The following is a 27495-nucleotide window of genomic DNA, read 5'->3' as shown; positions in this document are numbered from 1 at the left end:
CTTCAGTGAATGGAGCCAACAGAAATACTTGTATAAGAGTGCAAATGTGAATGTACAAGAAAGTTCACTGCCTCATTACTTTTAATGGGGAACAATTGGAAACAACCAAGGCTTATTAGTATGAGCGTGGCAAGATTAGGGCACTTCCGGACTGTGATGTTTTGTGCAGATGGTAAGAGGGCTGGAGAAGGGCTTTCTTTGTAAAGGTGTGGAAAGTATGGAGGAGCCTAGACTGCGCTGTTGTCTCTGGGTCCACGGGTCCTTGTTCAGTTTTCGGGGTCACCATTCACATAGAATACACTGTAATTGGGGCTCCCAAGGCTCGTTTAACAAGGAGCGTTCAGGTGTGCTTTCACCTTTTTACATATAGGTATTAGGTTGGTGCAAAAGTAATTGAGGTTTAAAAGGTTAAAAATTGTTGCAAAAACCACAGTTACTTTTGCACCAACCTAATATATATTACCTAACCTATTTTTTTGCCAGGAGCACTTACTGATTTGAAAAATTGGGTTAACCCGCTCTCATAGTCACAGTAAGCAGGCGTCGGGTCAGCTGTTGGCCTGAGTGGTATAGACACTGGCCTTGCACCGGTCGGTCACACAGGGATCGAGAGGACTTGTTAATTGTACAGGTCAGAACTGATGGAAGACAATCACGTGTCGTCGTGTACGGAACGATGCTGTAGTTATGACATTTGGAGAAGCTCATTTCTGTCTGTGCTCTCTCTGCCACGTGACCCAGTATTAGACTCAGAGATTGATACGGCAGGGCTGGCTTGACTTTTCCATTTAGCACAGAAAGTTAAGTGAGCCATGGTGATAAAATATTAACTAAATTTGTATGACTTCTCGAGTGTTCTAAGTGTAGAACGTTTATCACATCAGCCCTATTTCCTGATCTCTCTGTTACTAAGTATTTTATCTTATTGCCACCCTGTGTAAAATCTTTGAAGAGAAAATGAAGACCGTATATTAAGCCCAACATCGTGTATTAAGCCCATTCGTATGTTGCGATAGAATGTCTGCTTAGTGTGTCATACATCAGTGTGTTCAATAGCTTTTGGTAAGCCGGGAGAATTTAATAATAGTTGAGGTTAATTTTGCCAGTGAAAAACAGGGAAAGAAAAATGTTTGAAATTTAAATTATGCAGATAGCTAAATCCTTAATTCTCAAATTTAAATCCCTTAATTCTGTCTCTCATGTCATACTGAGGCTTCTTAATAGTCATGAAACTGAGTGGGTCTTGACTCAGATTATTTACAAACAAATTTTCCCCGTGTTCAATGATACTTAGGTTTACTGTGAACAAAATACCACCAGCAACTTTTATTGTGCTGCTTGAAGATTTAATTTCCAGAATAGGCTGCCTATACGTCAGCCCACCGTCATACAGTCTTTCTTACTGTGAAACCATAATTAAATCACAAAAGTAGCCTATCTCTTGTGTTTCACTGGAAATTTGGGTGACTTGAATATTTTTCTTTTTTTTTTTTAACCAGATTTTGCTAATGAAAATTGGGAAACTGGAGACACATGTTATTTTGACTATGTGTCTTTTGTCAAAAGTGATGTAATATACTGATCTTTAGTCTGTAAACAACTGAAAAATATATTGTGATTTAAAAAAATATGTAGCTAGGAGAGGTGCCAGAATTTTTTTTTTTTTTTTTTAAGATTATAACTCGATAAATGAGGAAGTGTGACATTGAGGATTAGTTAGTTTACAGGTGTGAGAATGTGGACTTGAAAGAGATTGAGACGCGTGTGTGGTTGAGATCCTTACAACCAGAACACACAGTTTGGAAATTATCTGATTTAACAGTTGTTCAAGTGACTCCATGTTGATTAGTCCCAATACTTGATTAAAGTAGAGAACAGCCAAGGTAGACATCCCTGGTCTGCAGACTAGCGGTTGTCATGAGCAAGACCAGGAAGTGGCCGGAAGGTCCCAGGCCCCTGAGTCCAAGGCTGATTCCACGTGCTCATTTCCTGCAGCCCAGAAAAGCATGAGTTACTGTCCCGTCAAGTGTGTGTGTCCATGGATGAGTGCAAATCCGCTAGCCATCACTTACACCCTGTGCTGCCTGAGATTGACAGTGTTTTCCTTGTTCTGTGGTTTGTTTCATTTTTATTTTAAATGCTCTTAGTAAATATTAGTATCAAGTGGAGATTACTTAAGAGCTAGTGGAGACTGGCTGAAATGCTAGTAGTGGATGGCTTTCCGTTAAAACATCTGCAAACATCTTACTTAGGTGGAGGGTTGCTAAGGAATTACCTACTTTTGGTTTTGTTTCTCCTCCTTTGAAGAGATGGCAAGAATTTATCCCTCAGGAATGTAGCACTTCCCCTGGAGCCTGATTTCCGTGCGTTGCCAATAGTCAGCTACACATCTGAAATAGCTCAGCTCCAGGGAGCAGTGGACTGGGAGTCAGGTCAGAGTTCTCAGTGACCATGCCCCCCCCCAATCCCCCCGTAATGATGAAAACTTGGATGTGCCTTTAGATGTGCAAGAACCCTCTTACAAATCTGAAACTTCGGCAGAGGATTCCAGGGCCATCTTGCTGTTGTTTGAATTTCTGTTCTAACCTCTTGCTAAACTAGATTTATACATGGGCTACATCTTGGGAAGCTTCCCCTAAAACTCTAGGTAGAGCCATCTTGTCTCCATCTCATTTCCATCATCTCCATCTCCATCTCCATCTCCATCTCCATCATCATCTCCATCTCCATCATCATCTCCACCTCATTTCCATCGTTTCCATCTCATCTCCATCATCCCCATCTCCATCTCCTCTCCATCATCTCCATCTCCTCTCCACCATCTCCATCTCCTCTCCATCATCTCCATCACCATCGCCATCTCATTGCCATCTCCATCTCATCTCTATCATCTCATTCTCCATCTCATCTCCATCACCTCCATCTCCTTCGTGGGTGATCATTACACCCGTCAAATGAGCATGCTCTTCCCTACCTTCCCCAGCCCATCCCACTCTCACTAACCTCCTTCACATAGCCTAGTGTCTGGCACACAAGAGGTGCTCGATACATTTTTATCAAATGAATGGATTTTGCTTACTCTTGGAAGATGCTCTTGCCCTTTCTTTCATGCTCATGGATTTCTGAGACCACCAGTGTTGACTATTAACTAACTGTTAGTAGGCAAAAGGGTAGTAGACCCTTTTTCTGTGGCTGATGTTTTAAATTAAATTTCTGTTCATGAAAGACGTGTCCATTAGATGAAAGCATTTACATTTTGTTAATGCTTTTTTTCAGGGGTCTTGCCCCTCAGAATAAGCCAGAACTGCAGAAGGTGATGGAAAAGAGAAAACGAGATCAAGTAATAAAGCAGAAGGAAGAAGAAGCACAAAAGAATAAATCTGACTTGGAAATAGAACTATTAAAACGGCAGCAGAAGTTGGAGCAGGTAAGGGTGACTGGGTAAAAGTGGTCTTTTAAAAAAATTTTTATTGTGATATATTTGACATTCATTATCATGTAAGTTTAAGGCGCACAGCATATTGATTTGGTACATTTATGTTGCAGTATGATTGCCACTGTATCTTTAGCTGACATCTCTGTCACATCACCTAATTACCATTTCTTCTAGTGGTGGGAGCAATTAAGATCTATTCTTTCAGCTAATTTACTGTTTATGATACAGTTTTGTCTGTAATCACAGGGCTATGTATTAGGTCTCCAGGACTTACTTATCTACTTGGGGCAAGAATGTAAATACCTTAGACACCGCCTCTCCCACCTCCCCACCCCCAAGCTCCTGGTAACCACCATTCTACTCTCTGCTTTTCCAAAGTTCATTTTGTTTTTTGAATTCCACGTGTAAGAGATACAATGTTTGTCTTTCTCTGTCTGACTCATTTCTGAAGTTGTCTTTTTTTTCTCCTGTAAAATAAGGATGTTGGAACAAGCAGAATTTACCAGACTTGTCAGCTTTAAATGTTTATACCATGAAAGGAAAATATGAGGCAAAATGTCAGCAAATGGGCTAAAATACAGTCAAAGTAAAGTCCAGGATTCTATTGAGCCCCTAGAAGAGATTCAGGAGGCGAAGCCCACACCAGGGGCTGTCACTGAATTCACAAGAGTGCTGGGGGCTGAAACAATTCAGTGAAATTGAACTTCACTGAGACCACAGGGCAACTGCGGATTGACCTCAGAATCTTGTTTTCTTAGCCTTGATTTTTAGATTCTCTTCATCTCTCGGTGTTGCTTGTAGTAACCACCCTTTGGCTGCTGCTCGTGTGCAGAATTACCCCAGGAGATAGATATACGTGTGTGTGTGTGTGTGTGTGTGTGTGTGTGTGTGTATGTGTATATATATATTTTTTCCTTTAAACTGGAGACCAGGAGATAATTTCTTCCATTGGGAAACAAAATCATGAGGGGCTTTGGAAAGAGGAGTGTTTTGAAAAGCCTCTCAGTTTGTAAATAATTTTCCTGTTTCTGAATTTCATTTAGCTTGAACTTGAGAAGCAGAAATTGCAAGAAGAGCAAGAAAACGCCCCAGAGTTTGTGAAGGTTAAAGGCAATCTTAGGAGAACAGGCCAAGAAGTGGCCCAAGCCCAGGAGTCGTAGGCCAACGCCACAGAGACCGTGCGCCCACCTGTCACGCACAGAAGGCGCCTGCTCAGCGCTTCCTCTCAGGGCAGAAGCCCCTGTGGAGAGCCCCAGCCAGCAGAGTCATCACGTAAAAATGGATTTGGTCTCGGCTCACCTATCATCTGAGTGGATAAATTCCCTGGCACAATTGCAGTTCCTAGTCGCCAAACGAAGGACATTGACCAGCACCTAAGTTGGGATAATGGACCTGTGTCCATAAAGTTCAAAGACTTTAAAAAAAAGAAAAAAAAAAAAGAAAAACAAGGAAGCGGACACTGGAATAAAGTCTTGAGAGTTGCACTGCTTGGTTTTTCTTCCTATCCAAGTTTAGAGGGGCACAGAGCCTTTTTTGTTTGTTAGAAAACCTAAAGAAAATGTGTTTCGTTCTTCCTTTAGTTATCTATGCGATGATTTAGATCGCACAGGAATGCGTTTGATCTGTTACATCCAGTATTTGTCAATTCCATTTTGAGAACCCCCAATTTTCTTGTTCAATTTATGCTTTCATGCATGGTAGTTTTCACACCTGCAAATGTTGATCTTTTTGTTTCGAGCACAGCCATTTCTTTTGTTGGCATCAATAGGGTTTAAAAATGTGTAAACAAAAATATGTTAACAAAAATATGTAAATGTCTATTTTGATCTTCTTTGAATTCCTTTGGGTGCTGCCCCGTGGTCACATGCCAGTTCAGAGGAGGCACACCATATACGTGCATTTATTGCTTTAATAACTCTTAGGGTTTTTTGGTTTTGCTTTTTTAAAATTTCTTGCTGAGCTAGTCCTTTTATAAGAAATAATCTCCCCTCCTTCAGAGGATCACAGCTAGTCCGCATAACCCAAGTTCAATGTCAAAAATAAAGGATCTCAATCTTTTGGTTCCCTCTAGAGCAGCGTGGGGAGTGCTCCCCTGGGAGCTGGGCAAGCGGTTCTCTGGGAGTTTAATGAGAAACAAATGTAAGATTGTTCTTGAGGTCTAATTGGAATATTCATAGCATCTGTACATGTCGAATATTATTAGAATTCAAGCTTTGAAAGTTTCTGTGTAATGGCCACCTATTTCTTTGCCTTTTTTTTTTTCCTCTTGTGAAGAAAGACTATTCCCCCCCCACCACAACCCCCCTTGGTTACGACGATGACGTTGATGACTACTGCGCTGCATCTCAGGAAAAGCCCAGGTGAAGGGAGCAGCTGCTCCGGGCTCGCTCTCTAGCCAGCACGCTCCTCAGAGTGAAGCCGAGTACCAGTGACAGCAGAGTTCTTTCACAAAACGCATCTTCTACTGCTGGCATGTCCCTCTGACTGGGGTGGTCTGGGAGAATTTGTGTGGATTCGCCATGTTCTCCACAGAGACGATTGAGCCAGTCATTTATTTCTCCGCTGGAGGCTCTTCTGATAGTTCCTCTACAGGCGCATAGAAAGCTGGATCCCGAGCTTTTCAATCCTTAATAAGCGTAGTGGAAATTGGCTTTGTATGAGAATTGCTTTTGTTTTCAGAGCTGACGATTAGGCTCATATTCGGTCCTCACCTGAGCAAGGTAATAAGAGTACATGCAGCCATCACATACTGCTAGTTAGAGAACGTGTGGGGTAGACTGGGACTGGATTATTTCTCTCATCAGCAAGTATTATTTGAATAAAATAGGAGGTGCTTAAGTTAAAATGTTGCTCTAGAATAGTTTGCTTTGGAAGGATGGAATGGTGGCTGTTTATTCCCATCATTTTTCCTTTTGAGAGAAGAAAGGAAGTTACGTGATCATCTTGAAAGTACATTTCTGATTGCGCCTCGACTGGAGTTCTTTCTTCGTGTATGTGGACTGATGATGTGATTTGTCAAAGATTCAGGACTGGCTCACACATAGCCTTTAATCTAACTGCATGTCAGATCTTTAGATTCTGTGTGCTTGAAGCAGTTCTGTCACTTGATAAAATTCTCAAGGGCCCTGACAGGCTCTTTTAGAGGGACCAATTCTGTTCCTAGAACTTAACCTAGAATTTATTCTTCACTGGGAAAAGATAAATTACAAAAGCCTTTCCCTCCCAATCTCACTCACAAACTTGCAGAATTATTTGTAGTTGGTAGTACAAGGTCTGGCCAAAAGAAGACTTGTAAATAACATACAAGGATGTCTTAGGACTAAACAGTAGAAGGTCCAGGTGGAGAAGCGTTTGGAAGTCGTCAGATCAGCTCGGCTCACAGGCCTGCGTATAAAAAGGCATCGGTCTCCCCCCACACTTGAATGCTGTATAGTCCAAACCCCTAGGATTCATGAACAGCCAGGCAGTTTTGTGCTTTGAGCCACTTTTTGACAAAAATGGCTCCATTTTTCCACTCTGTGGTTTTCTTAAAATAGTTCCGTGTTTTATAGTCTCCTAGTAGTTAAGTAGTGTTGCTTTCTAAGCTATAACAGTTGACTTTATTCTTCTACTCTGAAAAATCTTGACTTGTTTGAGTGTATATAATATATATAAAGGGAGCCTTAATGGATTTGTTTTCATAATTTAATATTTTTTGTATTTGCTCTTGTATAATTGTTTTTAACAGAAAGTATTACAGAATTGAGGGTGGAATTCTTAGAACCAAAGTTATTCTTAATAAAAATCACCAGATGCTTGGACCATGCAGCTGTGTTTGTCTGATCTGTTTAAGACGATGTCTGGAACTGAAAGGAGTGCGGGCTGTGTTCAATTCCAGGATTTAGAAGGTGGTTTTAGGGTCTCCCTTTGGTGACTGTCCTCCTTGACAGCCTTCCCCCCAAATGGGTTATATGTCCTCTTATTTCGTGTCCTCAAGACTGACAAGGGATTACCTCAGACAAATGCCTGCTAAGGGATTACACCACTTTGCATAGAATATGTGGTATTTTAGCAGCAGTTATCCGTCTAGATCGAAGTATTGTGAATTTCAGATAGCTTGGTCAGACAGTGAGAGAGATTTTTTAGGAAGGGCTGTTGTTCAGTGCTTGGGAGCTGGTGCTCCTATGGCATGTCTGAAATGTGGCCATGAAACTATTCTGCTTGTGCAGCTAAGTTGATGTTCCCCTCGCAGAAGTTACTCTGGGAAGCTGCACACATGATGACGTCACACTATGGGTTCCATTAGCTTGGAAGTTCCACTCTCTGTGCTTTTCCAACCCCAAATTAACACTCAGCTTGCTCACCCAACCCCTAGTGTCTTTGGGCTCATTTTTGAAAATCAGATCTACTCAGGGCAGTGAAGATTTGCTGTATGTAAGGTTATACCATGAACTCTGAAGGCCAGTGCAGAAGATGGGTTCCAATAATGATTTGAACAGTAGCTGCGTCCTTGGAACAACTAGACAGTTTCCCAAGTTGACAGTTTTGAGGCTGTCCACTTCCTCGGACCACTAGATGTTTATTTGTTTTTTATAGTATTAGATTTGTAAGAAGATGGGGCAATTAATGTGTTTGGTAAGACTTCAAATGCTGTAGTACAGCTTAAAGAAGTATTAGACTACTACTGTCAAACTTACATTTACTAGTATAAGGAGAAACGAAGTTTTTTCTTTCTAAGGTCTGAGGGTAAATAAAATCTTTATGAGCTAGCCTCACAATTACAACTTCTAATTTTCCTCATGAGAAATTGCAGTCTGTCTATCAATTGGGGATGTTTTCAATGTTAATTGCCAACCACCTTGCTGGTAAAAAGGGTACTTGGTTATTTATGGAAAGTGTGCTCATTGCTCTTGGGAGGTTGTTGCTCCCAGGCCCCTCAAGCTTAGGGAATGTATTTGTGTGTGTAAGTGTTAATAAGCACCCATACATTTGCATGGATATTTATGTTTATAGTTACTGAAAATCAGAAGTTCATATCAAGATCCCCAGTTCGAACCCAGTAGCACATTCTAGCTTTCCCCCTTTCTGTGTTTGTAGCTCCCTTCTCCAGCAGGGAAATCCTGGCTGCTTCTCTCCTCCATGTACTTACGTAGTTCCTCAGTCGTCTCATATGTCACCCATCTCCTGACTGCTCAGCCACCATCCTCACTCTGGCCTTGCCTGGTGGTTTTTTTGACTGAATTATTCAGGAAGGAAAGAAGGAAACACTGTTTTATTCTTGAGCGTTTTAAACACTTCTTGTGAATTTAAATAGTCTCAAACAACTTAAACTGCAGTCACAGATTTGGTATGCCTGATTGTGTTGACCTTTTCAAACTCCTTAAACAGCAATGAAGTATGCTTGACATATTAGGGTTCTCCAGAGCCAATAGGAAATAGATATATAGGACAGGTATGTATAAATGCATATAAGACCAGATTCATTATGAGGAATGGGCTCATGCAATTACAGAGGCTGAGAAGGTGCACGAGCTGTGTCTGTAAGGTGGAGACCCAGGAAAGCAGTCTGAAGGCCTGAGAACTGTGGGAGCTGGTGGTGTAAGTCCCAGTCCAAGGGCAGGAGAAGACCGATGTCTCAGCTCTGCAGTCAGGCAGAGAGAACGGAACCTTCCTTCCTCCGCCTTTTGTTCTCAACTGATTTGGACCCTCAACTGATTGGATGATGCCCTCCACATTGGAGAGGGCCATCTACGGAGCCTACCGGTCAATTTAAATGCCAGTTTCATTTGAAAAGACCATCCAGATGCACCCAGACATATTTAATCTGGGCACCCTGTGGCCCCGTCAAGTCAACACATAAAATTAACCGTCACACTTGACTACGATGATAAACACATTAAAAAAAAATCTGTTTTACAAATCAACTTTTGAGCTTTATGTCTAATAATTTTTTACTTTTAAAAATACCTACTATTATGGCCTTATCATCATATCTTTCTAGGGATTCAGTTATGCTTTGTTATACTTCCTGGGCTTATAGTAATCTTACCAAGCCTGAGCAAAAGGAATGCTTGTCAGACTAACCGCGACAACATAATCTGGGTTGTTGACTGATTCTGACGTAGGCCATGGAGCCAGCAGCACACAGCCCAAGCTGGTTCAACCATGGTAAGTCCTTTTGTGATTCATTCTTACTTGCTTCATCTTGAGATTTTTAATATGTTTAACTCTTTGAAACTTGGTGTCTTTCCCAGAAACGAAGTATGCTGTAATTTTGCGTGGCCAGCATCCCCTAATTCATTGTCTTGCCTTTATGATATATTGATCTTGTCCATTAGCATTACTGAAAACGTGGGTTTGCCTTATCAGTATCTGGTATAATTATTAGGATCATACTGAGGTTTTATCTACTAATAGAGTTATCAAGTCTGTGTGGTGAATTCTTTGACTTGAGACATTTGACTATTTTCTTGTATGTACTGTTGGGTCCTTTTAAATTTATTATTGTATTTGATCAACTGGACTCCTTATTTGCTTAGTTATTCTGTATGACCACTGATGGTGGTCAATCTTCTTGTACTATAGCTTTCTAGTTTCTTTATTGTTCTGATTTCCTGTGTTTATTCGTTCCTGTATGCATAGCTAGAAATAAGCACATGCCCATAATTCATGAAAATGTATATTCTTAGTAGAACAAACAAAAATACACTCATATACCAATATTCCCTTAAATATTACTATAATCATCCTTGTTTTGTATTACGATTCCTTTTTCTCTTGAGTATCATGAATCGGTGGCTTAGTCCTTTATTTTTATTTTTTGAGTTTTATAAAATATTGCTTCTAGCAGTTATGAAAGCATCCTTATTTGTTACAATGGTAGGATATCTCAGACCATCTTTTTTTTTTTTTTTTTCTGACTTAAGATGTAGGGCTACGTGCCTTTCAAGGAGTCCTGGTTCCTCTTGATGGAGAATAGAAATAGAGGTCAGATCTGTCATGAGAGGTGCACCAGAGAGTTGCTGGTGGACAAAAATGCTCCTGCACTTTGAGTAGTGAGTGACAGAGCAGAAGGACATGACGTCACCCTGGTTTTTCCATTTTAACCCCTTATTTGGTTTTACTCTATTACAGTATGAGTCTCATTGAATCAGAAACCTTTTCATTGTCACACTTTACTGAGAGATTTTCTTTTAAAATAAGTATTATCAGAGCGTACTTGCCTGACCAGATACCAAAACACAGTTTCGAGCAATAGTAGTTTAACTGGCTTAATACTGGCCCAGAGGAGACAAAGAGCTCAATGGAACAGAATAAAGTCCAGAAAGAGACTCATTTACATACTGAAATTTGTGATTGAGGTAGAATTTTATTTCAAATTATTTAGGAAAGGATAAACAATTCAGTGAAAGGTTTTTGGGCCATTCTAACCAACAGATATGTATTCCTCTGTGTAACACTATATGTAAAACTAATGTCCAAATTTATTGAAATGTTTAGCATAAAAATAAAACTATAGAAGTATTAGAAGAAAATATAAGGGAATATTTTTTTATAATCCTGGGAGTAGGAGAAGCTTTTAAGGATGACATCTAACCCAAAATCTATAGTGAAGAAAACTGACTGATTTAGCTAGTGAAAATTAAACATTCTCAGATAAAAAAGGTTAAGAGACGAATAGCAGACTAAGATGTACGACATATATAGCAGCAAATGAATAATACCTACACTGCATACAGAATCACTGTAAATGCCAATTCAATATAAATGACTAAATATGTAACAAATGGCCCAACTATGTTACAAATGGCCCATCTACACATGAAGAGATGCTCAGTGTCACTAGTATCAGGAAAATGCAAATTAAAATAATAAAGAGGTAATTTTACCTAAATATTCACAAAGCAAAAATTAAATAGATTGATAATAGCTATTCCTGGTGAGGGATGTGGAGGAACAGGTACTATTATATACAAATTGGTAAAATTGGGAGTACAAACTGGTAACATCAACTTTCAAACAACATAGTCACTCTCATTAGAATGGAGATAATAAAAAAGACAAGTGTTGACTAGGATGCTGGTGGGAATATAAAACGGTGCAGCCACTTTGGAAAAGTCTGGCAGTTTCTTAGAAAGTCAAACAGAAATCTATCCTATAGCTCAGCAGTTCTATTCCTATGTATATACCCAAGAGAAATGAAAACATACATCCACCCAAAATCTTGCACACAAATGTTCATAGCAGCGTTATTCATAATAGTTACAAAGTGGAAACAACCTAAATGTCTGTTCACTGGTGAATGGATAAGCAAAGGCAGTAAACCCCCGTCATGGAGTCTTCCTCAGCCATAAATAGGAACGAAGTACCGATCCACGCTGCAACGTCCATAAACCACAAAAACATATAAGTCAGTGAGAGAAGGAAAGCACAAAACGCAACATCGTCTATGGTTATATTTATAGGCAACGTGCGGAATAGAAGAAACTAGGGATGGAAGGCAGATGAGTAGTTGCCTGTGGCTGGGAACGCGGAGTGACTGCACGTGAGCCTGAGGTTTCTTTTTGAGGATGATGGGAATCATTTACAATAAAATTGTGATGCTTTCACAACTTTTAATATGCTAATAACCTTATTAGTATAAATATACCAATTCCCACTTAAACAGGGTAAGTTTTGTGGTATGTGCATTATACCTCCATCAAGCTTGTAAAATGCACGTATCATTTGATAAACACAATTGCATTGCTAGGAATTTGGCCTTCAGAAATATTTGTGTGCACAAAGATTTTTGTTCAAAGATGTATTTGCAGCACTTCTCATAATTTCTCTTGGACACAACCCCTCTATCTAGTACTAGTTTACTAGACTAAGTATAATACATCTCTATGCCCTATTATTGACCATAATGCATGTCTTAAAAATGCTAAGATTATTATGATGTTATTCTACATATACAGAAATAAGACTTTGAAGTTATGCTGTTGCATAAGAAAAGCAAGCTGCAGAACGGTACACATAGTATAATCTCATTTACATGATAAAAATTGAAAGTATATATATCCATACATCCATATAAATACTTACAAACAGGACTGGAAGTTTATCATGTTGACAGTGGGGAAGGAAGGGAATTGCGGTCAGAAATAAAGGGGGGTCGCCCATGATTAATCCACATATTTTTATATTTAAAAAGAAATTTCTACAATACGAATCATTAGCATTTAAAAGGGCATCAGAAGCAAGGAAAAAACTTGGAAAGTAAGCGTGCTTCATACAAAATCATTTCTTAAAGTTTAAACGATGTTCATTTCATAATTATTTGTGTGTAGCGTGCAGATCTGGGGAGAAGTGATGACATAATGATTTCAGTGTTCCCAAATAACAAAGTAGAAGTGACTCTGTTTGAAGAAACCGTCAAGAATCCAATCATTTTAAGCACACAGACCTACAATTGCTGGAGAGTCAAAGAGAAAAAGGGTCCTGTGAAGGAAAAAAGGGAAGCGTAGTCCAGAATGGCAGTGAAGAGCTTAGCTCTTTGTCGAAGCCCTAAGGGTGGAACAGAGACCAACGCCGGGCTCACCATGGAAACAGCTCTGCCCTTTGAATGTTTCCTCTGCTGCTGGAGTTTTAGGTCATGTGGTTACAGGATTGCTTTTTTCTACTATTGCTTTTGTTGGCCAAGGTCAAGGTGACTGGGAACGTGAGGAAATGCAGCTCAGTGAAGAACGACTGGTGCCCTGTGCGCTGGGCCTCGGCGGGAACGCTAGGTTGGCCAGTCAAGGTCTTCCTGGCACATATGCTCTCTTGGATGATGGTGGGACTTCTATGTACCTTCTCCCTGGCTTCCAGGTGGAGCCTTCATCATGTTACTAAGAATGCTTTTACAGTAGTACCTCGGTTTTCGAACGTCTCCGTTGACGAACATTTCGGTTTACGAACACCGTAAACCCAGAAGTAAATGCTTCGGTTGGTTCTCGAACACACCTCGGAAGTCGAACATGTCACACGGCTTCCGCTGAGTGCAAGATCCTGAGGCCTAGCTGTCGGCTGTTTTCCAACATTCCAGAACTCAAATGGTCTTCTGGAACGGATTACATTTGAAAACTGAGGTACCACTGTACTGCTTTTTGTGCTTCCGGATGAATGCTTCCAATTTAAGCTTAGAAAGGAAGCTAGCCGAGGACTGGAAAATGATGGCCCTTTAGAGGCTGGCTTAGACTCGAATCTACAGCCGGGAACATAGACAGCAGTGTCGTCTGTCTGACTTCACTATTACTGAAGCCTGACGTGCCCACAGTCTTGATTTGTTCATTTAAGAGATTTCAGGAAACCATGGCACCTGTCAGCCAGGTGCCAACAAAGATGGAAGCAGCATGACCAAAACATCTCCTGCAAACCAGGAGGGCAAAATCTTGCACAATGAACAGGGAGCCAGAATCAGGGTTCATCCATAGCCTCTTTGGGGCTAATAGCCAACCTAGGACCATAAGAACAAGGAGAAAATTTACTATGTAAACTTGAATGAGGAAAGGCGGCTTTCTGGCTACCGTAAATTGGCTTTAATTTGAGGAGTCAGTGCTGTTACCTGGAGAGAATTGTCCCTGTCAGCACTCTTTCTTTCTACTCCTCTTTCCTTCCTTCCTGATTTCCGTGTTTCTCAAAGATAAGCAGCCAGATCAATCAACTAGAATTACTTACAGAATATGTTTACAAGATATCTTGCTAGGAGTGGGTTCCAGCCCTTGAGGAGTTTATAACCTTGTTCAGAGATAAGACATTGCATAGGATATAACAAATAAAAACAAGCATTCAATAAAATGCCACACGAACACCTAGAAGATAACCATAGGAGCAAATTAAGAAGAGAAAATAAACACACTAAATCAAACAGTGATTTTGTTGCATAGATGCCCACAGAAAAGTTCTCTGGAGGAGGCAGTGGAAATTAACCATTCAAATGATGTGTTGAATTAAATGTGACTCTCAGTTAGCCTTGATCGTCCTCTTTGTTTCACAGACTCTTCTTCAGAAAATAAGACTGGATAGTTTGAAAACCCAGGTTCTTCTGAGTGTCAGTGTGGGGAGGGGGCCAGCAAAAAAGCCGAGTCTCCCCATCACTTGAGAGTAGTGTTGCCAGGTAACGTCTGTTACTCTTTATTTCCAAAGAACTTCTGAGGTGCTTGAGGTGAGGCTGTGGTGAGTTTAGATTTGCTTCCCAGTGTGAAATCAGAAGATCAGTGTGGTTTGCTGTGGCATCGCTAATAACAAGCAGGTGGCAGGCTGTCCCCCTGAATGGGTCTAGAGCTGGTGCACAGGCACGAAGGGGGTTCTGGGGAAGCATGCGTTTCGTGTCCAGGCTATTGGTTCCTTTTATCCCAATGCTCAGTGTTGGGAATACAATGTTGAGCAAGGTCATATTCAGCACCTGCCTTTTTGGAGCTTAAATCCACTGTGGAGACAAATAACATTCATAGAGTCACTCAAATGCATAGGAAAGGACAGCTGTGGCAAAGTCCCCAGAAGAAGCAGAAGTCCAGGCAGTGAGGGTGGCCTCACGATGAACAAACCTAACCAATTAGAAACTGCCAGACAGACAGAAACATCCACAGACACTGAATCCACAGGGCAAGTCATGCCAACAAATCTAGCCAGTTAGAAACTACTCAATAGACAGAAAAATCATGGACAAATACAACTAGAGCGACACATAATGGCCCTCTCGCTTCTACCTTTTATTTTTCAGGCAAGGGAATTTAACCTATAATCAAGACTTGGACGATTCCCAAATGTTGGCTATTTATTAACTCTTATTCATAAGCTATATTAGTCTTAAAAATAAGTCCCGTCTCCCTAATGCTCAACACACTCATTAACTTTCCCTCCCTCTCTCCTTCTCCCTCCTCTCCCTCCTTCTTACATAACAAAGCAAAAAAGATAACTGTTGATCATAAATTATTTAGCCAGGCAAGTTCTTTTTTTGCAAACCTGTAACCTGGAGGCTGTAATGAATCACCTTTCTGTGTCTGAGGTCACTGCTCTTTTCTCTTATTGTCCACAATGGCCTGTTTCTCACACATGGTCACGAGGGACCTTCCCGACGTGATGTTCAAGCTGGTCTGGCTCTTCCTGCCGTGCAGTCTAGTTTTCTTCCCGCCTTATTTTACACACGATGACTTTTGGCCCTGGGTATGCTTTCTCACACCCCTCCTGTTCTATTGGGGAACAGTGAGAGAGGACCAGCTTAGAGGCCCCCACAGGCTCAGCGAGGGAACCATGCATTGGAGGGGTGCCATCCCAGGCAGTGAGGTGGCAGGAAGCGAGAGAGACCCATTCTTTCCTGGGCCCACCCTCTCCTCTCGTACGTGTGCCCCCCTTTATTTGATGCCAACTAACATTTACTGAGCACCACTGTACGCTAGTCAGCGTGAAGATCAAATGTGACAAGGACAGAGTCCCCACTCTTGAGCTTATACCCCTTGGAAGTGCTGTGAATCAACAGTGTCCCCAACATCCTAGGAGCCTTCCGAATGTTGACCTTGACAAAGGTGGATACAGAAAGTGTTGCAGGAGCCATGAAAGTACAACTTCTACTTCCTAAGAGCGTAGGAGGCAAGTTCAAACCCGCGCACCACAAGGAAGTACCATGGTCTTACCTGTGTCCCACATGCACACACCTACAGGCTCACACACACATGTTGTTTGTATGAGAGCAAAATGCAGTGCAGCCAAAGGCAACAGCTAACTCCCAGGTCTCAGTGCTTTCTTTCCCCAGCTCAGAACTAAAAGTTGGACCAACTGTCACTGGCTGACAGCCCGAAGCAGGAGATACCGGGGACTGCCTTTAGTAGAAAGGCAGTGTGTGTGTGTGAGAGAGAGAAGGGTCTGCTTTCCATAACCAAGGTCAGATGGAGTTCACATTACATGTGGGTTTGGAGTTTTGGGAAAAAATGAGTGGGCAGTAGAGTAAGGTCAGGAGCACAGGCCCTGGTTGGAGGCTCAGCCCTACTGCTTTGTGATCCTGGGAAAATGAGTTCTTTGGCCTCAGTTTCCTCATCTGAAAAATGGGGATAAGGAATGTGTCTGCCTCACTGAGTGGTTGCACGAATTAAAGGAGTGAATCCATATAAAACTCTTAGTACACATTAGCAATTGATATTGTTGCTGTTCCTTTATTTATGTTTGTTACCTGTAAGTTTTTGTATTTATGAATTTCTAGCAAGTCAAGTCTAGGTCATCAGAGAGACCTGTGCTGGGTGGAATGGCTGCAGGACTGTGCGGCCCACAGATTCAATGCACAGGGTGATCTTCTGTACAAGGCTCTCTGCCAGGTGGTAGGATTTAAAGCCATAACACCTCCCCGCCCCTGAATTCCTCTTCTAAAAGCCTACAGCATTAACCTTTAAAATCCAACCACAGTTTAGATGTGTTAAAATTCCAACTTGCCATTACCTGGGGAGATATGACACATTTGCCTGTTACTGCTTAGCAGAGACCCCCTGGATGCTTTCTCAAGCGCTGGGAACAGCCGGGACAATCCCCTTTGGGTTGGGGAGAGAGGAGACCAGGCCAGGCTGTGAGCCCTCAGGCCTGGGGACACCACGCAGGAGCCCTGAGGAATCTGGAGGTGGGTAGGGATGGATTGGATCATGGGAAGGTACAGACATGTGGGGTTGGAGGTTGGCGTTTGGGGCACAATGCCTGGTGCAGAAGAGGTGCTCAATAAATATTTGCTATTAAGTGACAGGTCCTGGAAAGAGGGATCTTGGGCACTGGCAGGCGTGGGCTGTCACCGTTGTACCCAGGCCTGGCCCAGCTCAGCTGAAGTGAGAGGCCAGGAAGGAAGGGAGATGGGAGGTGTCGCCCATTCTAAGGCCAGCGGAAGCCTCCGTTCCTGCCTTGCCTTCTTTTTTTGTTTTTGTTTTTGTTTTTGAACTTTCTTTTTTCATTTTTTGACTTTTTATTTTGAAAAGATTTTTGAGTTACATAGAAGTTGCAAATATAGTATAGAGAATTCTTATACACTCTTCACCCAGCTTCCTTCTTAACTCAGAGAAACCCTAATTAAGAGGTTTCTAGGAATCAAGGCATTCCCTAGGGGCGACTTCAGTGACAGGCTCCAGCCTAACGAAACCTCTTTCCATGCCTGCTCTGGCAACAGGAAGGTTGGTGGCATTAGGCTTCTGCAACTCAGGATTTGATCCTTTGCTAGGAGATGCGAATCTATGGTATTGAGTGGTTGTGAGGCTTAAATAAAAGAATAAATTCAAGCCCTAGCTAAAGCCTGGTCTATACAGACCCTCAATGGAGGGGTTCAGCGGCTGCTCTTACCGTCCTGAAAATGATGCGAGATGCTGCCATCTAGTGTGCATCCCCAGAACTTTTTAATTAGAATTGAAATTCATTCATTCATTATTGTTATTATTATGTACTCAGTTGGTCTTAGAATTTTGTTGTTAGAACGCTAATCTTCTGTTCTTGGTCTGAGGTAAATTGTGTAAAGCAAAGTCATCAGTTTGATGGGACGGGCTCCTGTACAAAGAATAAAAAATCCTTTTTTCTAGTCCCGGGGCTGCCTCTTACGGTGGGGTGGTGGGCAAGTCATCGGGCCCCCTGATGTTTAGTTTTCCTCATCTGTGAAATGGGCCATGTAGCCTTTTCCTTCCCACAGCTGAGTCGTGTTGTGAGGATCGCAGTTTCACCCATTCAATCATTCACCTGGCGGTAAGCGGTGGGGCCAGCTGTGCACCAGCACTGAACCCCCAGGGGAGTAAGGCAGGCGGGGTGCTGCCATCGGGGAACCAGCGTGCTGTGGAGGAAAGAGACACATACACACCGGACAAACTGTTAAACTTTTCCTCACACTGACTAATACTGTGTTTCCCCGAAAATAAGACCTAGCTGGACCATCAGCTCTAATGCATCTTGTGGAGCAAAAATTAATACAAGACCCGGTCTTGTTTTACTATAATATAAGACCAGGTCTATAATATAGTATAATATAATATAATACAATATAATATAAATAATATATAATATATATAATATAATATATATAATAAATATAATATAACATAACATAATACCGGGTCATATATTAATTTTTGCTCCAAAAGACGCATCAGAGCTGATGGTCCGTCTAGGTCTTATTTTCAGGGAAACATGGTAGAAGGCTCTCTTCCTCCATCCTTGGCTTCCAGTCTTTCTCCTTTCATAACACTGTGTGTTCTTTCCTGAAACAGATCTCAGCATATTACTGCCTTGCTCAGAAACCTCCTCCCATGTCAATGTGATAGAGTCCAGTTTGTCTGTCACAGAGGCTCTGGCCCCAGTCACACCTGCCGACTTCATCATGCTACTTACAGTTTTCTGAAATAATAGCAGGAGACCTTTTCCATGTGTCAGGTGTTCTGTCAAGTGCTTTATCTGCTCATCTTCACAGCAACCCCCAAACTACACCCTGTTATTACCCTCTGTTTATCTATGGGGAAACTGAGGCAGAGAGCTGCAGAGAGCACACCTAATAAACTGCTGAGCAGCAGCCCTGGAGCTCAAACCCAGGTGCCCCTGACATCAGAGCCCACGCCCTGAGCCACCAGGTCACACTGCCGCTTTGATTCCTGCTGTGCACCTCTGCTCGTTCCCTCACCTCCGGCATGCTTGCCTTCCCACCCCCCCGCCACCTGTTGGAACCTTGCCCATTGCTCATGAACTAGCTCAAAGATTCTGACCACCAGGCTGCTGCCACCCCAGCCCTAGGAAAGTCACGGCATGTGTTGTGCCCTGTCCCACATGACAGAGGTGGGACACACGTGTGCCTCCCTGGGCACAGTGCAGGTGTCTTGTAAACATGTCCAATAGTCTGAGTTAAGTGAAGGTTTGCTGGATTGTCATAAATGGACTGAGCAGGAGGACGTGCTCTGTAAATTATAAAGCATCAGAGCAACATAAGCCAGCAGATGCTTTTAAACTTTCTTTATAAAACGGAAACAGGTTTAGAACAGGAAACATCCTTTTGTGCCTAAGCCTTTTCTCTGTTTTGATTTTAGGCCATTTTCCATGCCACGTAAGGATCACTTCTGCCCTTTTAACCAGAGGTTACTACGTGGGGAAATGTTCTATTACTGTGAAAGAGATTGGAAACAATCCTACACAGAGTTTGCCCAAAAGCAAGCCTGACCTTCCTTCAAAGCTTTGAGAAGCTCCAGTGAAATGACAACACCTGGGGGAGAACCTCTCCAGGTAATGGAAGGGATCCTGGCCTAGTTGTGAGGTACTGGGCTTGTGGCAGGGCCCTGCCCCTCACTAGCTGGATCCCATTAACCTTTTCAGTGGAACCAGGGAGCTCTAAAATGATTTCTGACGTGCAGTCCAGTCCTACGATTCTTACCTTCAGATCTTGGCCCTGCAGCCTCATTACTTGGAGTCACTTAATTGATAATCAATTTCCTTGCCTATAAATTGGAGCTGATCTAACTTATCGGACAATGGTGGGCAATGCAGAGAAATATGAATGTAAATTGCTTGTGCAATGTAATATCTAATAAGCGCAGAGAAGAACGAAGGAGCACAGAATGTTGCCATAGGTGTGGTAAAAAGAATGGCTCCCTAATGGTGGCCAATTTTCTCTTTTTGGAAGATGACTCAGGTAGGTTAAACTTGAAATCTTTTTTCTTTGGGGCGAATAGTGTAGCATTTTGTAAGACAAAAATTATAAGGAAGATACTATTAAAATGATAATTGACAAATGACTCACATCCAGAATATGTAAAGAAATCTTATCCATTAATAAGAAAAGACAAACCACCCAATAGAGAATAGGGTTAAAAGACGTGAACAAATATTGCACAAAGGAAGGAAAACTCAGTAGTTGAGAAAACATGAGGGATGGTCAGCCTCATTGATAATTATAAAAATGCAAATTAAAATCAGCATAATACCAGATTTGAAATTTTTAAATGACTGACAATATCCCACGTTGGCAAGAATATGGAGCAACTAGAACTACTGTACACTGGGAGGGAGTAAATACTGTTGCAACATTTTGGAAAACAGTTGGTATTACTCTGTAACATTGAGCATACAAGTATACCAGTATGCACTCTCTAGGACCTAAGAATTTCACTTGTATGGATGTTGTATTAGTTTTCTAATGCCGTGTAACAAACTAACCAGAAATGTAGCAGCTTAAAATATCATACATTTACTAGCTCACCGCTAGGTAAGTCAGAAGTCAGATGGGCTTCACTGGCTTCTCTGCTTAACCTCTTCAAAATCCAACATCAAGATGTCAGCTGGGCTAGGCTCTCATCTGGAGTCTTGGGGAGGAATCCACTTCCAAGCTCATTCAGGTTGTTGGCAGGATTCCCTTCCTTGTGGTTTTCGGACTGAGGTCTCTGGTTCCTTGTTTTCTGTCAGTGAGGAAGTTTGCGGGGGGGGGTCACTCTTAGGTCCTGGGGTCCTCTCTTTGGTCAGCAACAACTCATTGAATCTTTCTGCTTCCAATCTCTCTGACTTCTCCTTCAGTGACGAGCTGGAGGAAACCCTCCACTTTTAAAGGGCTCGTGTGATTTGATGCAGCCTCTGGGATAATCTGACTTTGACTCAAAGCCAACTGATTAGTAACCTTAATTACCTGTGAAAAGTCTCTCTTGCCACGTAACTTAACATTATCACGGGTGTGCTGTCTCCTCATCGTCCCAGGCCCAGGGATTAGAGTGGTACGTCTTGGGAGGCATTTAGCCAAATACAAGAATGTTCATAACCCCCAAATGAATGCATGTCAGAGTTTAGCACCATAGAATAGATGAATAAATTGTGATATTGCGTAAGATGGAATTCTATAGAAATAAGTAAACTGCAGCTATATTCAGCCACAGGGATGAATCTCACGATCGATGTTTAGCAGAAGAAATGTATCACAAAGGAATGCATACAGTTTGACTTCTTTTATATAAAGTACAGATAGAGACAAAATGAGACTATCTTGTGTGGCAAAATCTATTGCCTCAGGATGCCTTACAATATGGTACAACTACATTTAAAAAGGAAGGGAATGATTCGTATGGAAATCAGGATGCAGTTACTTCACTTTCCTCTCAGGAGTTGGGGCCGGAGGAAGCGTCAGGGAGAGGAATACAGAAGCGTCCAAGTTACTCGCCCGTTCTACTTCTTAGCCTGGATCGTGGTTGCATCTGCATTTGTTTTATAAGAGTGTGACTTTTCAATGAAACCTTAGGATTGTTGTTACAAGAAAAGCCCTGGTCACCTAGGAAGTGGACACGAATATGTCTGGAGAGAAGAAGGAAGCCGGGGCTGGTGATAAGAAGTCAAGCTGGAGGTTTTCACCATGTGATGGTCGTGAAAGAAAGGCTGTTGTATTTCATGTCGGAGCAGGTCCCACTCCCCCTGCTCTGCAGTGATAGCAACCAGCAGTCCCAATGGGTCTAGCAACGGTCAGTCGGTACGCAGTGGTGGAAATACAATTTTACTGTTTCCAGGGACACGGGGGAGACAGTTAGGGTGCATGAATATTGCAGCAAAGGGATTTAGATTAGATTGGCTTTACCTATTAGTTTTTTTAAAAATCAATGCACTGGCAACAATAGCAGTGAAGCCGTCGAATGCGTCTTGGCCCTCTATGTGTGTCAACACAAACCCAAGACCTCCTCACCTTCTGCTCCTTTTAGTGGCCCCTTATCATGAGACTAGGAGAGTACAGGCATCTCCCATACTTATGGGAAAGTTCACTTGGAATTCCCTGGAAAAACCAAGGTTCTGGCCTGCTGAAGGCCCTCTATTTCCAAGTCCTCTCTTCTTTGCTTATTTTTATGTTCTTTGTTTATTTCAGTGGAAGCTGGAGAGGCAGCGACAACCTGAAGATGATTCTAAAAGGGCAATTGCAAAATGGCAACCTCATTACAGTAAGTGTCCTCTGCTTATTTGAGGGTAAAAACTAGTTTGGGTGTAATGCATCGGTTACAGTACATTTGTTAAGAGACAAAGCCCATTCCTTTGAGCACACCAAGCACGCTTCCCCAGGGCCTTTGCACAACTCTTCCCCCTGCTGGGCTGGCCCTTGCTTCAGATGCTCATGTAGTTTATCTCCTTTTCACTCAGTTCTCTGGTTGGGTGTCCCTTCGTTAGAGGGCACATTCCTAAGCACCCTTGCCTTCTTCTGCCTTGCTTTATTTTTATTAATACTTTTCACTCTTTGACATTGTATTACGTATGTATCTGTTTGCTTTTCGCCTTTCCTCTCAGCAGGAATAAACTCCGAGAAGGCAGGGACGTCATCTGCCAACTTCTCTAGAACTGTGTCTGGCACATAGGAGGATCTGTCAGTATTTGTGAGTGTAGTGACCTGTGACAGTGGAGAAAGGTGACGAGGCCAGCTGGAGTAGTGAAACCACAGTCTTCACTTCCCTTTAGGTAATATCAGATCATACAACGACTTGACTTACAGTTTTAGTAGTTTTTCATTTAGTTTGTTTAGCAGTTTAGTTTGTTTTTCGTCCAAAAACAAAAAAAAACGTTTGCATTTCATTGCATAGTAATAAATTGTCATTTTGGTTAACATATAAGCCCTCTGTGACATTGAGTTACAAAGCCTGGGGAGGTAACCACGTCTGTACCCCGCTGCCAGTCTTCTTGGTGTCGGGGGTGTCCTGTGAGTGTAACCTTTTGTTTGTGAGCACAGAGCTCGGATCTGGCAGCTGGATGATCACTCAGAGATAATAAGGCAACACAACAGGTCCCAGTGGCTGTGTTTGGTTGGTTCTGTCCTCGGCTGACATGATTTTATTAATACCCATAGTCACTTTTTACCGTTCTGTTATTTTCCAGTGTGATTAATGGTAAGCTTGTGGAGGAAAGGGGCTTTACAATAGCAAGCGATCCTTTAAGTCGTGCTTTGACTACCTCCAGCTGCCTGTTCTAACAGAAACTAACTGCTCAAGGTGGAAAGTAGTTGCTAGATGTAGAATTGAAGCACCGAGAGGTGTTCACGTGGGACAGAAGGTTCTGAGGAGGACTGAGCATATTTGCACACCAGAGGCTGACCTTGCGGAACCGCTGGTAGGCGATGGCAAAGGTTGGCTCTCTCTGCAGGTACTGCTGGTACTGAAAGCCGCCAGGAGAGAGCCATAAGCCTGGAAAACTACACGTTACAAGGAAGGAAGAGGGGAGAAGATGAGGCAGAGAGGAGGAATGAAACAGAGCAAAGTGTTTTTGTTGCGAAGTAATCGAATATCCCAATAATAGAATCTGGCTCGCCGACCTCAGTGTGAGGTCTTCTATCCAGAACACTTATTAAGTAGGGCAAGAATGGGTTCTCCCTTTTCTGTTGATTTCTGGAGATAATATAATACAGAAGTCAGTGGAAGTGCTTTGAAGTTGCCCCAATTGCTTTAGCGATCTCCAGCTCTTGAAAGAGCATTTTCAGGGCTCAGCTACTGGGCTTTGAGAGACTTGCAATTGTAAAGTAAAGGTGATGTGATGGACGGATGCGATGGATGGATGCAATGAGCGTTCTGATGCCAGCAGCCATGTGGGAGCAGACTATGGATAAAGATTAAGGCTAGCTCAAAGGGTACATTTTTAATGAAAGCCATGTTAAAGGAAACGCCTTTCTCTCATTGGAACATTCTAGAATTCCCTCTTGGTTTAGCGCCCCCTGTTGGCACCAAAAATCAGATGTGATATTAATTGATGGGATATGATCAGAGGACATGGGAAGAATCTCACTGTGCAAGTTTTGCCTCCGGGTCAACCTTTAAGTTGCCTTCTTAGGTTGTTCTGGTTCATGCTCAGTTCAGAGAGCTAACACGCCATTAGCCCTGGAAACTTTCCAGACGACCTAACGTGTTGGCCACAAGGGTATTACTTGACTCTTGCCCTACCATGTTCAGTCGTAATCTCTCAGCCAAATAACACAATTGCATAAATTCTAGCAGGAGGGTCGGCCATCAACAAGGAGACTTGATCAATGGTAAATATATATATATATATATATATATATATATATATATATATATATGGAGAGAGAGAGAGTTAAAAACATGACCTTAGGAGTCTGAATAATCCAAGATCTCCCACTCAGTAGCAATATGAACTTCAGCTAACTATCTAGCTTCTGGGGGCCTCAGTTTCTTTGTCTGTGACATGAGGAGCCTCTCACATGGGTTCTCAGGTAAGGTTCTTAGAACCAGGCCTTGCATATTCTAAATGTACAATTAATCATTGCAGTGGCACCATTACTACTGTTACGATGAATTCGAGAAAATAATGGGAAGAAATTTTAGCCCAAACAAAACTGATTCCAGATCTTCTGGTCAAATTCCCCCAAATCGAATTTAGTAATCCCTCAACAGAATGTACCTGTGATCAATACAAACTGGATGATTGTGCCCCTTCAATCCATCTTTCATACAATCTCCAGTTATTATTTAAGAGTGTAACTTCCCTGCCCCCTCCTCCAGAGTCCCCCGAAAAGGCCTCTAGATCTCCCCACTGGGGCCCCTGTCTTGGTCGCCTGTAACACCATCATTCTCTCACCTCCTGAGCTGGATTCTGATCGATGGAACCATACGGAGTGGTGTTTGCAGAGGCCAGTCTCCCGGCAGGGTGTCCTCCTCTCCCTCTCTGCTTCCTATTGTCCACGTTGGGCGCTGCTATTTATCTTTAAGGTTCAACCCAAACGCGGCCTCCTCTGTGCATCTTTGGCTCGGGTGCAGCCAGTGGCCCCCTCCATCCTCTGCTCCATGCACATAGCTCTCTGGCTCTGCTTATCTCATGGTATAGTGGGTGGTTGTTGACCCGTCTCCTCCCACAATCGAGACTGAGTTTCTGAGGGTGCAGACTGTGTCTTGCTCCTCTTGGCGGCCTCTCTGCAGGACCCTGGGCCTGATAACAGAAAGCATTCAGCAAGTCCATTGAATGAATCAATAAATGATAATCAGTGCCTCATAGGAGGAGCTGGATGCATGCGCAAACCTCCCTTCCTGCCGTGCCCTGTAGGAAGCCTAACTTCTGCCAGACCTGGGTACCACCTGTGCTTTCCCAGGTCCAGCTTGCTCACTCAGGCCTTATACTTCCCAAGGTCCAGAATATCCTTCCCTGTTTTTTCTGCCTGTCCGATTGCTGTCCACCTTTGAAGCCCTGGCTAGAAACGCTGTGGTTTGGATACTTGTAATGGGTATGCTTTCCCCGATCATCTGTGGGCCCCTGAGGGTAAGGGCCGTGTCTTTCATCTCTGTAGTTTGGGGCTGAGTGGGATGTGTTCCACAAATGTTTGCTGAGTACATAAGCGGGAGATAAACAGTAACCTCGTTATTATTCGTTCAGGACTCACGCACTCCTCGTCTTTTATTAGGTTGGTGCAAAAGTCATTGCGGGTTTCTGCAATTATTTTTAACCTTTTAAACCGCAATGACTTTTGCGCCAACCTCATCATTGCCTTTTGCATATCTTAGACTTCTTGAAATTACTTTTAGTGCCCATCTCAGGGCTGAAGATGTAATAGGCCCTTCATACATATTTTCGGTGACTTCAGGCTTTCCTGAATAGTGCATGTTGCAGCTTCTATTTGGCCATTCTTCAGTGTGTTAAACTTATCCCAGAAGGGAAAAGCACATGCTTCCTTGGCGCATTTACATCAAGGCTTTCTCAGAGACACAGTGCTGTCATCATTGTAGAGAACTAGATAAACACAGGGCTCAATAGTGCTACTGGGAGGCAGAGAACTCTCCCAGCACTAGAGGTCCCTCTCTCCGTGTGAGCCAGTGGCCCTGCCGGGGATCTTCACCCGCTTCAGTGGCCTCTGACGTGGAACAAAAAGTGAGGAGCCAAGGAAATTTGAACCAGCACATTCTTTGTGGCGTTGCAAATGGGATTGTGTACATTAGGCTGCATTGCGGAGGCTTTGGCCGGAGCTGCAGAAAAGAACTGTTTTCTTCCCCCAGATCCACGCCCAAGTCAGTGATACTCTATTTATAGCTGGCTCTTGAATGAGCCATGTGACTTCGCCCAGACCCTTTTATCTCCCCTCTATCCGGGAGGTAGTCTGGGTTTGGTTGCTAGTTTTACACGGAAATGTCACCGTGGAATGAAAGCAGGGGGTGTTGCTCTCCGTTCTTCGTAGTAGCATGTCAAATGATGAAACCAACAGGTTAGGTAACGCGTGTGATGTCCTGTATTCAAGGACAGCTGACCCACGGATTGGGGGAGCACAGAGCCTCACAAGCAGTGGAGCGCTCTTCCTGAGGGATTCTGGGAAGAGTGAGTTTCATGGAGCATTAGAAGAGGCAACTCAGAAACAGGGCAGGGTGAGCTAAGAGGGCGGGGTCTCCTTAGAAGGTCAGCAGGTGCTGTTTTCTAGGGCAAGGTGAGCTAACTAGACCTGAGGGGGAAGATTATGAGTGGTGTGCATTAGGTTTCAGGGACAGGTATCTAAATGCAGGCTGACTTAGGTTTGGATTTGTGACACGGGCTGGGCCACTGAAGTGGCCTCCATTTTGTGGGACCCCCACGTCCACATTAATTTTATCAGGCATGAAGGATATGGGAATAAAGTCAAGGATTGCCACAGTCTTGTAGCTTAGGCTGTGCCTTCTCCAGGGCTGGCTTTTCATCCCAAGGGTCAAGGGCTCCCCACAACCATAAAGCACCTTCATTGTCCACACGCACCTAGCAAGTGCTGGAGAAGAGAACCGGGGTGGTTCTTTGTCCCAACAAGTATCCATAACTCATAAGAAGTCAGTGCAGGAGCACACGGAAAGGCTAAACATTGCCTTTGAAATGAGAAACAGGGAATTTAACTTGTCAGGAAGTAAAGAATAGAAAGGTGACTTTCCAGGAAATGAGAAAGTCAGGTTTCAGTGTCTGTCACGATGGTGATGGAGCAGTGGAGACGAGGCGGCGAGAGGTGAAATGGTTGCCTGTGGCCTCCTGGTTGCTGAAGCAAACGTAACTTCCCCAGCACTAATCGTGTATAACTCCCAACAGACAGCATTGCAGGGCCCAGGAAAGAGCCCATCCCCTTCTCCATCTGCACCATGGGGCCCTCCATCCCCTTCCCGGCA

General features: G+C 42.9%; 1 protein-coding gene across 3 annotated transcripts in view; it reads left to right on the top strand.

Moving 5' to 3' along the window:
- FAM107B (family with sequence similarity 107 member B) overlaps positions 1–7241 on the top strand; it is a 194834-nt gene extending 187593 nt beyond the window's left edge. For all 3 annotated transcript variants that reach the window (XM_019738291.2, XM_019738294.2, XM_019738292.2), the window contains 2 exons: positions 3277–3427; positions 4480–7241. In XM_019738291.2, the coding sequence (XP_019593850.2) occupies positions 3277–3427; positions 4480–4596 (268 nt within the window). In that variant the 3' untranslated portion in view covers positions 4597–7241. The remainder of the gene's footprint in view (positions 1–3276; positions 3428–4479) is intronic.
- The last annotated feature ends 20254 nt before the right edge of the window (positions 7242–27495 follow it).

Source organism: Rhinolophus sinicus, linkage group LG02 (genome assembly GCF_036562045.2).
Source record: "Rhinolophus sinicus isolate RSC01 linkage group LG02, ASM3656204v1, whole genome shotgun sequence".
NCBI lineage: Eukaryota > Metazoa > Chordata > Mammalia > Chiroptera > Rhinolophidae > Rhinolophus > Rhinolophus sinicus.
Note: the sequence above shows the minus strand (reverse complement) of the source record. Positions and strands in the feature narration are given on the sequence as shown.